We start from the raw sequence: 14,914 nt of genomic DNA, 5'->3' as shown, positions 1-14,914 counted from the left end.
GGGGATTATTTTCTTGAAAGGGACCAACACAGAAATCGTCGCGGCTGGACGTACCCTGTTCATCTGAAGAAGAGTTAAGTTTAGGCAGTGGAGGACAGATGCTCAGAAAGGGAAAAGTAACTTGCAACTTTTCCAGTAATTTTAATCTACTTTTTATGAGTGCTTTCCTGGAAGGACTTTGACGTGACTCATTCATTAAAGCTTTCCATGTGTTTTGAAAGGTTAAACTTTATAATCAGGTTGTATAAAGGAGTAATCTTTAAGCTGAGTTTTAACCCATCGATGTGTTTTTATTGATCTTGTAATGGTCGAGTATAAGCACTGACTAGTCAGGCTAGTGGAGGCCGAGAGATGTGTATCTGTCGATCTGAAAGTTCTTAGTGCAAGTCTCTAACGTAGATGCTCCTTTCAGACTTGGGAGGGTCAGGGCTTACTGCTCAAAGTGTTCTTGGCTCTTAACAGGGATCTTTGCACCATTAGGCAAACCACACCTCAGCCAAGGGTTCGCAGTGCATGTCTGAATGTCTGGTTACAGTTTAGGTGACGGTGAAACCCCTTGGACTTACCATTTTGTCAGAAAAGCTTTGGTGGTACTTACTTTTATTGGTATAAAGCGATGTCAGTCCCAGGGTAGCTGTAGTGGGATAAGAAGGGCACTGGTCCCTTCCCCTTCCTTTTTTTCTGAGAAGTCGCCAGAAGTGCGGAGAGAAAACGGGGCCCCGCCCTGTTTGGGGGAGCTGGACTGTTACTTTGTAGCAGTCTGGACACAAGGTTTGTCACTCGAAGTGCTGGACCCCGGACCCTCGCGGTGCCCTGGTCAGAACTAGGTCTTCAAGATCATGTAAAAGTAAAAAGTAAGTTAAACTTTTTGAGGAAAAAAAACTTCAGGTTGAGACAAGGGAACTTCTCCTCTTTAGCTCATTTGAACAGACAAAAGTTTTGAACCTCGTGGATGTGTTTGGAAAGATTATAATTTTGGATTAGGTTTTCTAGCCTCTTGGTCCCCCACCCCTGCAGCTTTCGTTCCTGAAACCAGGCCCTTGGAGTTGGGGTCCAGACCTCTGCGGTCAGCCTTTGTCATCCCCCCACTCCTTCAGGGAACTTCGCGCTCTGCATCTGTCCTGTTGGCGTCCTGGGCCCTGCAGGCCCTGAAAGTGGGTGCTGCTGCCACGCATTTTTCGAGCCACTTGTAAGAGGCGGACCAAATGCCCGTGTGTCCGTGCAGCTACCAAGCCTGCTGGTGGCGTGGGGGGCAGTGACGGCGAGGCCACGGTGCCTGACCCGCAGTAAAGCCACACATCTTGAGTGAGTGTCACGATGGCGGCGCAGAGACCGCTTCAGTGTACAGTTGGGCTCAGTGTCCAGTTGCAGTTTGGGTCTTTATGCAAAGATCTATGTCCCTTTGATGTGGTTGTCTCATTTCTAGAGAAAATTGAGAAGTTTCAAGAGCAAATTCTTGTAAAAAATTACAAGAACCGTACTTCTGGATACTTTAGAAAACGTAGGAAGTATGCGTGTGAAAGGAAAATCATCTCTGATGTTACCACCCTGTATTTTAACCCCTGTTGGTGACGGCCTGCGTCGTTCTCATGTGTGTGTTTTATAAATGCGTCTTTACCCTTGATTGCATCCATATGAGTACGTGCCTTTTAATGAAAGTGGAACTACTCTCCGTGGTCTTTTATTTATTTATTTTTTTGGTGGGCATTTTCCCATATCATTAATTCTTAGAAGCATAATTTTTTTTTTTAAGATTTTATTTATTTGATAGAGAGATCACAAGTAGGCAGAGAGGCAGGCAGAGAAGTGGAAGCAGGCTCCCCGCCGAGCAGAGAGCCCAATGCGGGGCTCGATCCCAGGACCCAAGATCACAACCTGAGCAGAAGGCAGAGGCTTAACCCACTGAGCCTCCCAGGCGCCCCCATAATTTTTTTCTTTTTAAGTTGTAAGACATTGGTGGGCCACTATGTTTTGCAGGTTTGGCGCTTTTGACAGCTGGGGGAGGGCGGTACGTCCTGGCAGGGCGCTGTCCGTTGCTCTTCTGTCCCACAGCGTCCCTGGTCACTGCCCACCAGCTGCTGGGAGCATCCCTGAGTTGTGACACCAGAAATGTTTCCAGTCATCGCCAGATTCCCCTCCACTTGCCCTGTTGAGGACAGCTGGTGTCCCACACATGAACGCACTGTCGTGATTTGTCTCCCTTGTGAATGTTTGGGCTGTATACAGTTTCTAGATAGATGGGTTATGTTTTTGGTTCATCCTCAGACATTTTAGCGCATGCCCTTAACTGGGGGGATTTCTAGAATAAAAGGTACACACGTTTTGTAGGTCAGAACCTGAGTATTATCTGATTAAAAAATCATTTTGTCATCAGGACAAAAGATGGAGGAAGAAGGTACAGAAGACAATGGCCTGGAAGAAGATTCCAGAGATGGGCAGGTATGTGGCGTCCACGGCAGAGACGCTAGCAGGAGCTCCGTGACCAGCCACCCAGTCGCTGACGCCCTCCGTTCTCTTGGCAGGAGGATATGGATGCAGGTTTAGACAGCTTGCAGAGCCTCGACATGATGGATGTGGGTGTGTTGGAAGAAAGCGAAGTTGAGAATAGCAGTGCTCCCGACTTTGGGGAGGACGGCGCTGACAGCCTTCTCGGTTCCCTTTGTGACAGCAAAGAATATGTGGCGGCCCGACGGCGAGAGCTCCCGGCGCAGCTCGCAGAGCACGCTGTAGGTGACCCGAGGACACGGGGGAAGGTGCCGGCAGCCCTGGGGCTCCTCGGTGCTTCTGGGCCGCCGCAGGGAGTGAGCCCGCGCTGGTGGTTAGGGAGCACACCACCCCATCAGCGGTCCCTGTCTCGGGCCTCGTGGTAAATGATGTCTGTTTAAACAGCGCGCAAGTCAGGTGTCGGTTGGCGCCTGACTTCTCCACGGTCCTGAGGAGTCGTTTGATACAAGGGCGAGAGGCCCTTCCTCGGCACGAGTCGGAAAAGACTGACGTTGGTAAAAGTATTTTCCTTTGGAAAACGGGAAACCACAAACAATTCATCATGTCAGCATTCTGGTCTTCCTGTTGTTTCCTTTCTTTTTTAAGATTTTATTTATTTATTTGACAGAGAGATCACAAGTAGGTAGAGAGGCAGGCGGGGGGGGGCAAGCAGGCTCCCCACTGAGCCACCTAGGCGCCCCTTCCTGTTGGTTTTTTTAGGATGTACTCTAGGCACAAGGTTAGATGGTTATGTTAAAAGACATGAGTGAGGGAAAGTACTCGTGCCCTCGGAAGCACCCCTCCCCTAGGGAAGAAAAACCACTCTTAACGTTCCTATATATAAAGGAGGACTTGGATTCTATTACCAATATTGCTTTCTCGAACTTTCACTTCATTTGGTGGAGAATTCTGTGGCCATCCTAAAACTGATTGCCATTTTAATCCTGCTGCCTTGGTGCATTCAACCTCTTCGTTTCCTTGGTATTTTTTGGGTTTAGGTTTGGTTTTCTGTTCTCGCTGTCCTTTTTTTTTTTTTTCTTTTTTTTTCTTTTCTTTTTTTTTAAAGCCTTAAACTGGGAGGGGAAGAAAAAGTACTCTCGGACCAGACTTTAGACTTTAAAGGTCAAAAATCAAAAACTCCAAACACCACTGCCCCTCAACCTAGGGTGACAATGAGTAACTGACTTGCTGGCCTTAGCCTCTCTCGGTACAATCCTGCTGTGTGTTAATTATTTCCAGAGCACTGACTTGGTTTCTTACCTCTTGGTTAATCGAAGTATCCAGGTCATGAGCTTCAAACCTGGAAAAGGAAAAAAAAAATTTTTTTGGGAAGGCATAGTTTTTTGTATTTCACTTTAAGAAGTAAAAAGCTCTCAAACAGAGAGACATGTAAGATAGTAGTTCAGTTAAATGTTTTAAATAAGGCACAGTAGATAAAAGTTCCTGGTTATTGTTACTTTTTTTTTTTCCAGATTTATTTATTTATTTGACACAGATCACAAGTAGGCAGAGAGGCAGGCAGAGAGAGCAGGAAGCAGGCTCCCTGCCGAGCAGAGAGCCTAATGCGGGGCTCGATCCCAGGACCCTGAGACCAAGACCCAAGCTGAAAGCAGAGGCTTAACCTACTGAGCCACCCAGGCGCCCCCCCAGTTATTGTTACTTTTAAAAAAGTATTGTTACCAAGTGAAATCAGGGAAGTGTGAAGGTTTTCATTTTCCTTCTGAGCTCTGCTCTGGAAAATATGTCCGGGTCGCCAGCAAACAGACGCTGCCTGGGAACGGAGTGTGCATGTTCCTGGGCCGGTGCCAACCGAGCCCCTGCTGTCTGGGAGAGCCGCTCAGAGGTGCTGTGCCGCCCGGCCCTGGAGCAGGCGGGGGAGGCCACCAGAAACCCGACAACCAGTGGCAGACTTGCAGGGGGCGGCGGGCGCTTGAGGGGAGTGGACACGTAGGCTGCTCAGGAACTGGTGAGGTGTTGGGCTGGCACTCACAGCCCTGTCTCCACTAAGTGGTTCTGTTTTTGTCTTTCAGGTGGAGGGGGAGGGCTTCGAGAACACTTTGGACACTTCGTCACTGGACTTCAAAGTACCTCCGGTAAGTGACCTTTCTGGTGCTACAGGGCTGGAGATGTGAAGTGAGTGCTTGGTTTTCCTTGGGGGGAGAGGGCGTGTGTCTGTGTAAGAAGGACTCGTTCAGCGCTGATCCTGAGCTGAGTGCCTGGGGTAAGAGGTCAAGCCAAACAAGACTAACTTTGCATTCTAGTGGGGACGGAGTTGGTAACTAGGAGGGAGAAGTTCTTCCAGGGAGAAGTTGAAGGGGTTGGGCTGTAAACGCTCCCAGAGGAAGCGCCATCCAAACTGAGGTCCCATCAGTGGGCCAGGAGGGAGACTGGCTGAATGTCGGGCTGGAGGCCGCAGATGTGGGTGGGCCTGACCGCCCGCGTCCGTGAGTCAGGGAAAGGATTTGGCCCATTGTCTTAAGTTCGGTGGGCAGTCAGGACGGTTTTGAGAGAGGTGAACAGATGGTTTTGTTGACAGCTTCCAATTATAAATCACAGCTTACTTGGGGAGAAATAGAGCTTTCTCAGATCTGGTATGACATCTAGAACAGTTGCCGTCTGTGTGACCTCTCGCTGTGGCTGTCTTTGCTCTCTCCAGAGGCTGCTGGGTCAGCCCAGAGTTGGGGGTGGGGCTACCAGACCCTCCAGGGAGAACGGAACAGGCCGAGCGTCACTGCTGCCTACCTGGCTATGCCAGGGAGAGGGCAGCAAAATGGGCTTCTCACCGAATCCTCCCGGAATGGAAGAGGGTCGTTTTGAGTGGAAAATGTTGATTCACACGTGATTGAAGCTATGTCTGCCAGGGAAAGACATTTGCTCAGTTTCTAAGTGCCTTGCGGGTTTCTTTCTCTTTTCTTTTTAAAACAGGATATTGAAGAAGCTCTCTTGGAGCCAGGTACTGATAAGAGAAACACGACAGTTAATGGTTTGAAAGTTTTCCCACTCTTTTTCAATCTATCTATATATTCTAAGCTGTGTACGGTCGTGTAAATGATTTTAATGGTGGACAATCCAGATCGTACAAGGATCAGAGATTGGAAACCCAGTCGTATCACCAGATCTGTGGAAGTGCCCTTCTGGTTTCTGGAGGTCGAATATATTGGGTGAGATGTAGTGATTATCTTCGTCTCTCTCACCGCATGGAGGGGCATTTAAGTCATTCCCCCGGTGATTCTTCCATGTGTTTCCACACATGAAACAGATCTTGTGATATTTCGCTGCAGTCTTTTTGATTAATACAGTTAAGGCAGGATAAAGCGGTTGTCAGGGCACTCATAACCCGAGAAGTGACTGGATTCCAGAAGAGGAAACAGAGTCTCTTCAGGAAAATGGCCAACGTGTTATTCCCCTTCTGGACTGCGTTTATCTCCCGCCGTCAGAAGAGTTTCTGGTTTGCGTATCGGACTGTTCCGTTAAAAGAAGTCGGAAGAAACTTTGGAAATTGAGCTGTCATCGAACGGTGATCGCATTTGGTTCGGCACCTTGGACACTGGAAAACTAAGTCTGAAGACTCACACTTGAACAAAGACACGAGGAAGACTGTCGAGAAGCAGCCACGTGGTTGTAGGTGTTTGAATCTGTGGGGGCCTTTTCTCTTCCATGTAGCGTAGCGGCTTACTGTAGCAGTCGGTTGGAGCGCAGGTAGTGTAACCGGTGTAACTTTGTGTACCCGCGGGTTTTCCAATCTCTGTGTAGCTAGCGGTTCTCTTCGTGTTAGTGTGGCAGCCGTGCCAGTTCCGCATTTGTGATTGCTTTATTTCCCTGGTAATTAAACCTTGTGCCATTCTATTCCTGTTAAATCCGTAGAAAATGAGAAAATACTCGACATTTTGGGGGAAACTTGTAAATCTGAGCCAGTAAAAGAAGAAGGTTCCGAGCTGGAGCAGCCCTTGGCACAGGATACAAGTAGCGTGGGGCCAGACAGAAAGCTTGCGGAGGAAGAGGACCTTTTTGGCAGCGGCCACCCGGAGGAGGGTGACTTAGATTTGGCCAGCGAGTCAACAGCGCAAGCTCAGGCGAGCAGGGCAGACACCCTGTTAGCGGTAGTGAAAAGGGAGCCCGTGGAGCAGCCAGGCGGTGGCGCGCGGACGGACTGTGAGCCTGTAGGGCTAGAGCAGCCGGTTGAGCAGAGTAGTAAAGCCTCCGAGCGCACGGAAGCCTCTAGCGAGGAGGCCGCGGAAGCGCCCCCGGAAGCCTCAAGCCCAGACCCCAGAGATAGCAAAGAAGACGTGAAGAAGTTTGCTTTTGAAGCTTGTAATGAAGTCCCTCCGGCTCCTAAAGAGTCCTCAGCCAGTGAGGGCGCTGATCAGAAAATGAGGTTTGTTTTTTCTCAGTTTTAGACCAGACGCTATCTCCTTTCCATTGGTCATTTAATGACACACTTAAGCTGTTTTTTCTGCAATTGGCCAGCCAGACTGATGCAGTCGTAGCTTACTTCTGAACCATGTTTTATTTCTCGTTGTGTATTTTTTAATGGGTGAATCTATTCCTTTTCTTTTTCCCAACCTACTATGGTTGTGTTCTTAAATCGTTAACTGCTATCTTCAGCTAAATGCAATTGACTTTTAAGAATCTGACATCGTATTTTGGGGGTCAGATTTCCTAGAGAAGCTTGCAAAGGTGTCTTAAGATTTTATTTCAGACTAATTTTCTGGTAGGTATTCAGTTTTTAGCACATGCCATACTTTTAATTTAGTTCTCTCTCATTTTGTTCCCATGTGAGTAACATTCACTTTTGTCTCTAGCTCTTTTAAGGAAGAAAAAGATATAAAGCCAATCATTAAAGATGAAAAAGGTATGATTCAACTTATGTGGCAGGGAGCCGACTACGGATCCCTTATTTGGGGAGGGAGGGGCCTGCAGGAACCCACACTGGGGATCCGATGGTTGGTCTCATTGAGGATTACTGGAAGTAACCCATCTACCAGTATCTTGAGAGACTAGATTGAAATGTTGGTGAGCTTCTGTGGTTTACGTCTCCATTGTGGTCGTCATTTATGGGATAGTGAAAATCCCAGTGCTTCGTCGCGTCCTAGTACAGGCCCGTTCTGCCCGTTAGAATAACAGAACAGAGTCGTGGAAACCGCCACCCCAGTTGAGGATTGGTCACCAAAATTCATTTCTGTTTGTAACGGACAAGGACCGATGATTCCTCGAGTAAGGGGACAGTCTCTGCAACCCGTAGATTTTGTCTTCCGTCCTGTAAATGCTTAGACCAGGGGAGCTGAGATGGGGGGTAGTTGGGGTTCAGGAGCGGGCTGCGTCCTGAGGCAGGTCATGCTTCCCGTTCGGCCTGGAGGCCAAGCCTGATCCCCTCCCTCCTGCGGCAGGTCGCACCAGCAGCAGCTCTGGCCGGAACCTGTGGGTCAGTGGACTGTCCTCCACGACTCGAGCGACGGATCTGAAGAGCCTCTTCAACAAGTACGGGAAGGTATGTACCCCTGGCGCTCCGTCACCCGGCCTCCGCGTGGCGCCCAATGACGAACACAGGACTTTGGCGAGTTTTTTCTTCTGTCGCCGGTTTTGTTGGTGGTCTTTTCAGAGTGTGTGTATATATACTTTTTTTTTTTTTTTTTTTTTTTGGACAGAGATCACAAGTAGGCAGAGAGGCAGGCAGGGCAGGGGGAGCAGGGGAAGCAGGCTTCCTGTGGAACAGAAAGCCCAGTGTGGGGCTCCATCCCAGGACCTTGAAATCATGACCTGAGCTGAAGGCAGAGGCTTTAACCCACTGAGCCACCCAGGCGCCCCATTGGTGTGTGTGTTTTTTGAAGGGTAGAAAACAACCTTGTGGTTACAAGGGAGAAGAGGCCCACCTGGTATTGGGTAGGGAGCCTCGTTTCCTCGCTGAGAGTGGGTAATAGCAGGTAGTTGATCGTGTCGCGGAAAACACCTATAAATCGTTACAGTCTGAACATTCTTGTGATTCATTCTCATTGCTTGTAAAGAAACTCCTCGTTTTTGGCCCATACAAAACTTAAAAGTTGGTTTTTAACATATCAACCTTTAGGCATATAGTTGGAGAACAGGAATGTGATAGCGCTTTAAAAATAAATCAACAAATACATGGTCCACAGGGGCAGAAAGAAAATTAATACCCCTTGGAAGCCTCGCAGGGACTCGAGGACATTGAACGCCAATTTGCACTGTCCTGGAGTTAGATGGTGAAACAGTCGCCCCTACAGCCGGGAGCTCCGCGCTGGTCTGGTGCGGGCCCCTGGGCTGTGGCGCCCCTTGGCCAGGAGGAGCTGTAGGGAGCCCAGGCGGAACTTGGCAGGATGTCCTGGCTGTCCTGGGCGGGTTCTCGGCCCAGGTCTGTGTCCCCGAATGGGAGTCGGTGAATGTGTTCGTGACTTAAGTGGACAGGACCCAGAAGAAGCGTTCGTGAGATGAATTTTTCTTGACCACGGATGTCTTTTGGAGGGGCTCACAACTGGGAAGCCACAGCCCGTCCTCAGTTTCCCTTCCTTCTTGGTTGGGGCAGCAGTCATGAGGGACAACAGCAGCTGTGAGGGCGCCGTCCTCGTTCTTACAGGCTGCTGGAGAGGTGACCTAAGTAAACACGGCGAGTTACGAGGGATTCATGTAGGAATGTCACAGCCTGCTATCAGTGTGTGGGAGCAAGGCCGAGTTGGGCGGGGGTCTTGGGTTCACCGCCCCTTGGGGAGGAGGAGCACCGGAAGCCGAGGCTTGAGTGATGATAAAGTCGGCCTTGCCCACGGGAGATCGGGGCTGGACTAAAGCTGTGGGACTTGGGCCCTGGGTTGGGACGAGTCTGTAATTTGGATGAACTGCTCAAAGGCTGCTGTGACGGCGGAGCGCCAGGCAAGGGGCACAGGGACAGCTGAGGTCTTGGATTCTGCGCTCAGGGCCACTGGAGGTGATGTCCTTGCAAGGATCGGTATTTGACGGGAAGGTCACATGACCCCGGCCTTGGCTCAGCTGCCTGATCTTGAAGAGAGGGAAGAAGGGGAAGCTGCCTAAGAGGAGTGACATTTATGTCTCTCTAGGGAGAATCTGTCCCCTTTGGCCCTGTATGGGGTGCTCTGGACGGGGGAGGGGCTTTCATGGACACCGGGGTCTGCCGGGACCGTAGCAGTGACGAGCACCCCCGGTCATCTCGCTGTTGGGGGACCCTGAGGTCCAGAGAGAGGAGCACAGGTGGTCAGAGCCGGACCTATTAGGGCTCGTGTGTCCTGATGCACAGCTCTGCGCTTGGCGTAGGTGCCGGCCCTACCTTGAGTTCTCTCGCACGCCCCACAGGAACACGGACATCTAACTCGAGCGTCCGTGTAGTGGGGCTTTGATCTGCCATCCGGCTCCTTGTCTCCTCCCTGCTCGGTTTCCTGGACCTCTTGCTCCTCTGTACCTGCTGCCTCTTGCACTTGAGTCTTTTGTGTGCTGCGTCGTTTTTTAGCTGAACTAGTGTGTGAAATAGTGTTGCTGTGTCCCGGTTCCTTGAGGTGAGCTCGCTCACTTGGGTTTTTTGTGTTTCTTGATGGGGACTTAGCTCTGAACTGCTTTTGCCATACCCTGTAGGTTTGCTGTGTTACATCCTCCTTCACCGGTCTCAAGGCTTTTTTTTTTAGTTTTTTGGTTTCTTCCGTGAGCAGTTGGTTGAACGACAGCATTTTTCTTTGGTGGCTGCATTAGGAATTCTGTTATCGGACGCAGTGCAGTCTGTCCTTCAGCGATGCTCCAGTCCTTGGGGGTGGGGGGGCCCGCAAACCTGGGCACGGTGCCCCGCCCTCCCAGCCTTCGTGGTGGTATCAGCGCTGCGTAAATTCGGGTTCATATACAACGTAGCCTGGTCTTGGCTCATTGACAGGTGGGGTGGTTGGTTGGGTTTTGGTGTGTTTGTGTCTTTTTGGTTTTGGCAGGGAGGGGTCTTTTTGTCTTGTTTTGCTTTAAACAATTATCTATTAAGGAGTTATGTAAACAAGGCAAGTCACAGGCTTTTAGTTATCTCCGTGTTTACTTTTCGGGGTGCTCTTTTTTCTCTCTTGTTGATACCCAAGTTCCCTTTAGGTATTTTTTTCTCCCTCTTTAAACCTTTCTTACAATACAGGGTTGCCCGGGATGAATTCCTGCTGCCTTTGTAGGTCTGAAAATGTCATTCTTTTGCTTCCACTTTGAAAGCTGTTCTTGCTCCTGCGGAATTCAGGGTTGGTTGTTGGCTTTTGTCCAGAGGGCAGTGCTCCTCCCTCCACCTGGTTCCTGTTGTCTAACCAGTTGGCTCTGGGTCTCACCTTTGCTCCCTGGGACATAGGTGTCTTTCTGGTCTGGCTTACCTGGAAGGTTCTCTTTATCACCGCTCTGGAGCAGATCCCGCCGCCTGTGCGCTGTGGTTTCATCCGGGAAGGTTTTCCTGTGCTGCTGGTGTTTGGTGATGCCACAGGTGGCCCGACAGCACCCTGAAGCTCTGGTGGTTTTGGTTCGTTTTCCGTCTTTCTTCCTCAAGTTCTTTTCGAGTAGCTTCTGTTGCTACATCTTCAATTCCTCAGCCTTTCTTCTGCAGCGTCCGCTGTCCATCCCATCGCATGTATGTTCATCTCCAGAATCTTGGGTTGGGTGTTTTTAAATATCTTCTCTGTGTTTACCTAACATGCTCAGTGGTTTCTCCAACTTCTTGAACGCTTAAGATGCAGGTAAAATAACTTTAATATCGTCGTTTACTGATTCTGTTGTTGGAGCGCGCTCTGGATCTCTGTTTATTGGTTGGTTCTCTTCATTAGAGTCATTTTCTTACTTCTTGGCTGCCTCGTCGTTTTTGACCGGACACCAGCCGTTGTGACGTGCACGTTGCATTTTAGTTACTCGCATGTCCCTGTCAGTGTTCTTAAGCTTTTGCTGGGACACAGTTCAGTTACATGTTCCTCCCCAGGCTGGCTGTTAGGCGTCGTTAGATCAGAGCAGCCTTAGTTCGGGGCTAGCTCTGTCCACTTCTGGGGCAGGATCCTCCTGAGGTCTCAGCCTAACCCCATGAATTGCAAGCTTTTCTTTTCCATTCTGGTTCACTTTGGAAGAAGTGAAGTATAGGAGTCCCTGAGCCTGTGGGAGTGTTTGCTCGTACAGGTGGTGTTCTCCCTGGCCTCTCACGTGCGTGCTGCTGTGGGGCCCCGTGGAGCTCTCCGGAGCTGTCTTTATGCAGCACTTCGTCTCCAGTACTGTGTCCTGCTGCCTCGATTTCTTCAGATGCTCAGCTATGCTCAGCTCCCGGATACCACGTCCCCTGCTCAACTCCTGTCCTCCCCCCGCCCCACGCAACCGGGAACCTCTAGGAAGTAAGCGGGGGCAACCATGCAGCTTGGCTCGTGTGTGTCCCCACCCCCGGGTCACCGTCCTGTGTGGCCTGGTGTATGGTGTTTGAAAACCCTGGTGGCCTACATTTCCTCCAGTTTGCGAGGTTTTTTTCAGGCAGCAGGGGTGGGTAAATGCTTGCTGCGCCAACCTGTCTGGGAGTCGAAGTCCAGCTGGAGAAAATGATCCAAGTGGGAAGGACTTTGATTAAGTTTTTTAAAGATTTTATTCGTTTGGGGCGCCTGGGTGGCTCAGTGGGTTAAAGCCTCTGCCTTCAGCTCAGGTCATGATCTCAGGGTCCTGGGATCGAGCCCCGCATTGGGCTCCCTGCTCCTCGGGAAGCCTGCTTCCTCCTCTCTCTCTGCCTGCCTCTCTGCCTGGTTGTGATTTCTCTCTGTCAAATGAATAAAATTAAAAAAAAAAAAGATTTTTATTCGTTTATTTGACAGAGATCACAAGTAGGGAGAGAGGCAGGCGGTGGTGGGAGGAAGCAGGCTCCCTGCCGAGCAGAGAGCCGGATGCGGGGCTTGATCCCAGGACCCTGGGATCGTGACCCGAGCTGAAGGCAGAGGCTTTAACCCACTGAGCCCCCCCAGGCGCCCTGGACTTTTGATTAATTCATGAGTTGTGGTTGGTGAAGTTTTAAATGTCTTTAGCTTTCCCTGTTGGTTTTTTGTCACTCTGAAGGCTGATCATATTTCGCAAGTACATGTATTTCGATAGGATGAGGTAGGACCCTTCAGTAACTAATTATGGCGAACCAGCAGTTTGTGGAGAAGTAAAAACTGTTGAAAAGAATCCTGGTGACCAGTTAACTGCTAGTTATTTTTGACAAATTGTGTGGTGATTTGTATGGAAGAGTAAGTGTCCTCTCTCACGAAGGTTGTCGGGGCCAAAGTGGTGACCAACGCCCGCAGTCCTGGAGCTCGGTGCTATGGCTTTGTCACCATGTCGACATCTGACGAAGCCACCAAGTGCATCAGTCATCTCCACAGAACGGAGCTGCACGGAAGGATGATCTCCGTAGAGAAGGTGAGGCGACTCGCCTACTGTATGCCACCGAGCTCATGAGCGAGGGGACCCGGACCGTGGGCCATTTCTGATCCGTCTTGTATTTTAGGCCAAAAATGAACCTGCTGGGAAAAAGCTGTCTGACAGGAAAGAGTGTGAAGTGAAGAAGGAAAAATTATCCAGTGCTGACAGACATCATCCCGTGGAGATCAAAATGGAAAAGTAACGTGATTATTTAAAACCTTTCTCTCAAGCTTTCTGTCGCGGGGGGTGGGGGGCGGGGGCGCTGGTCGGGAGGAGGGCAGGCGACAGCCACAGGGTCACTCCAGAGGCAAGCACGTGTCCTCCTCGCCGGCTTCTCGCTCACGTATCACATGCGCGCATCTTGCTACCACTTCCGCGTCCAGGTTTCAGCAAGGGTCCCTGCGCGGTCCCCTGTACCTCTCCAAAGTGTCTTTATAGGAGCCTTAGTAAGTGTTTACATCCAGACAACTTCAGGGGCTTTTGAAAGAAAAGAACACCCGAAAGGAAAGAATAGTAATTTCACTTCACTCGGTGCTCTGGGTCCTTGCACGACCCCTGCCACCGTGGAACCGTTTCCTGATCCAGACTGGGGTTCTCCAGTCCTCGCTCTTTATCCCAGGAACTAGCCTGATCCGGTGGCGGAAAGAACCACCTCGAGCTAGTAGTTTGTGAGGTGTCTGGCATTGCCAAGTATTGCTGTGTTTCCCTCAAAACCGACGCCTCCTGGGGTACCTGTGAGTTTTCTGTGACCCCCGGGGGGGTGGCCCAGAACTTCGGGATCGGCGGGTCTGAGACAGTGTCTGTAAAGGATGGAAATCGGGACTGGTCTTTCCAGGGCAGGCACTGCTTGGTAATAATTTCCTCAAAGTCGTCGGTGTGTCTTCTGGGGCAGGTAGATTTTGGTGATGCTGCGGACAACGGTGTCGCTCTCAGTGCGGGTACGGTAAGTTTACACTGTCAGGACCGCTTCCTCGTCCTTCCGGGGCCACTCTCTCTAAAGACCGAGCCCCGTGCTGAGAAGCGGTCCGTCTCACTGCTTCCGCTGGCCGTTGCTTCTTGTGTGACGAACACGTATAGGTGAGTGCGCGTGTGGACTTCACCGGCGCTCCTGCGCGTGCAGCTCCCGTTCTGAGAGGTGTAGGTGCTGGTCTGCATCCCAGCGTGGAGTCCGCTGGCCAGTGAGCGGTGATGGGTTAAGCCTCTGTGTATTTCCAAGCGAGACTGGTCTCAGAGACGTGTTCTGTCGGCTGCGCTGCAAAGCCCTGTGCTTGCGGACTGCTGGGAGCTGCTCAGAGTTGTTCAGAGTTGTTGTGTTTTGGAATGCATTTTCTTTATTGGTTTTCTGACCACACGGTGAGACGTGTTCGCGGGAGAGAAAGGACGGGGGTAAAAGCTAGCTCACCTGCATCACGTGGTTCGCTCTGTCCCTGGAAGGGTCCTGGGTCGCAGAGGGAACAGGCTCCGGAAAGGGAAGTGTCCGGCTGAAGGGCACCAAGCCCAGCTAGCGAGGGGCAAGGCCAGGATTCAGTCTGGGCTGGCCGGCCCCAGTGCCGGGGCACAGAACCAGCTGATGAACTTGGGATAAACTGGCTTCAAGTGGTCTGATGAGGAGGTTGAGTAATTCAAAATACGTTTGAACAATAGTTCTTTCTGCTAGTAAACCTTTTTTAATCTTTTCTTTTCGCTTTAAGAATTTCAAGATTCGGGGTGCCTGGGTGGCTCAGTGGGTTAAGCCTCTGCCTTTCGCTCAAGTCATGATCCCAGTGTGCTGGGATCGAGCCCCACATCGGGCTCTCTGCTTGCGGGGGAGCCTGCTTCCTCCTCTCTCTCTCTATGCCTGCCTCTCTCCCTACTTGTGATCTCTATCTGTCAAATAAATAAATAAAATCTTAAAAAAAAAAAAAATTTCAAGAGTCAGGGACACCTGGGGGACTCAGTCGGTTAGGCATCTGCCTTGAGGTGGGGTCATGATCCCGGGGTCCTGGGATTGAACCCTGCAGCGGGCCTCTTGCTTGGCAGGGAGCCTGCTTCTGCCTCTGCC

General features: G+C 50.6%; 1 protein-coding gene across 1 annotated transcript in view; it reads left to right on the top strand.

Annotated features, from left to right (window-relative positions):
* The window catches only part of SAFB2 (scaffold attachment factor B2), a 32,281-nt gene that overhangs the window by 3,001 nt on the left and 14,366 nt on the right, over positions 1-14,914 (top strand). The window contains 9 exon segments of the mRNA XM_045990072.1: positions 2,375-2,439; positions 2,523-2,726; positions 4,515-4,577; positions 5,410-5,437; positions 6,349-6,859; positions 7,287-7,336; positions 7,872-7,972; positions 12,721-12,870; positions 12,959-13,071. Of these exon segments, the coding sequence (XP_045846028.1) occupies positions 2,375-2,439; positions 2,523-2,726; positions 4,515-4,577; positions 5,410-5,437; positions 6,349-6,859; positions 7,287-7,336; positions 7,872-7,972; positions 12,721-12,870; positions 12,959-13,071 (1,285 nt within the window).

The sequence above is a fragment of the Meles meles genome, chromosome 20, assembly GCF_922984935.1.
Source record: "Meles meles chromosome 20, mMelMel3.1 paternal haplotype, whole genome shotgun sequence".
Taxonomy (NCBI): domain Eukaryota; kingdom Metazoa; phylum Chordata; class Mammalia; order Carnivora; family Mustelidae; genus Meles; species Meles meles.
Note: the sequence above shows the minus strand (reverse complement) of the source record. Positions and strands in the feature narration are given on the sequence as shown.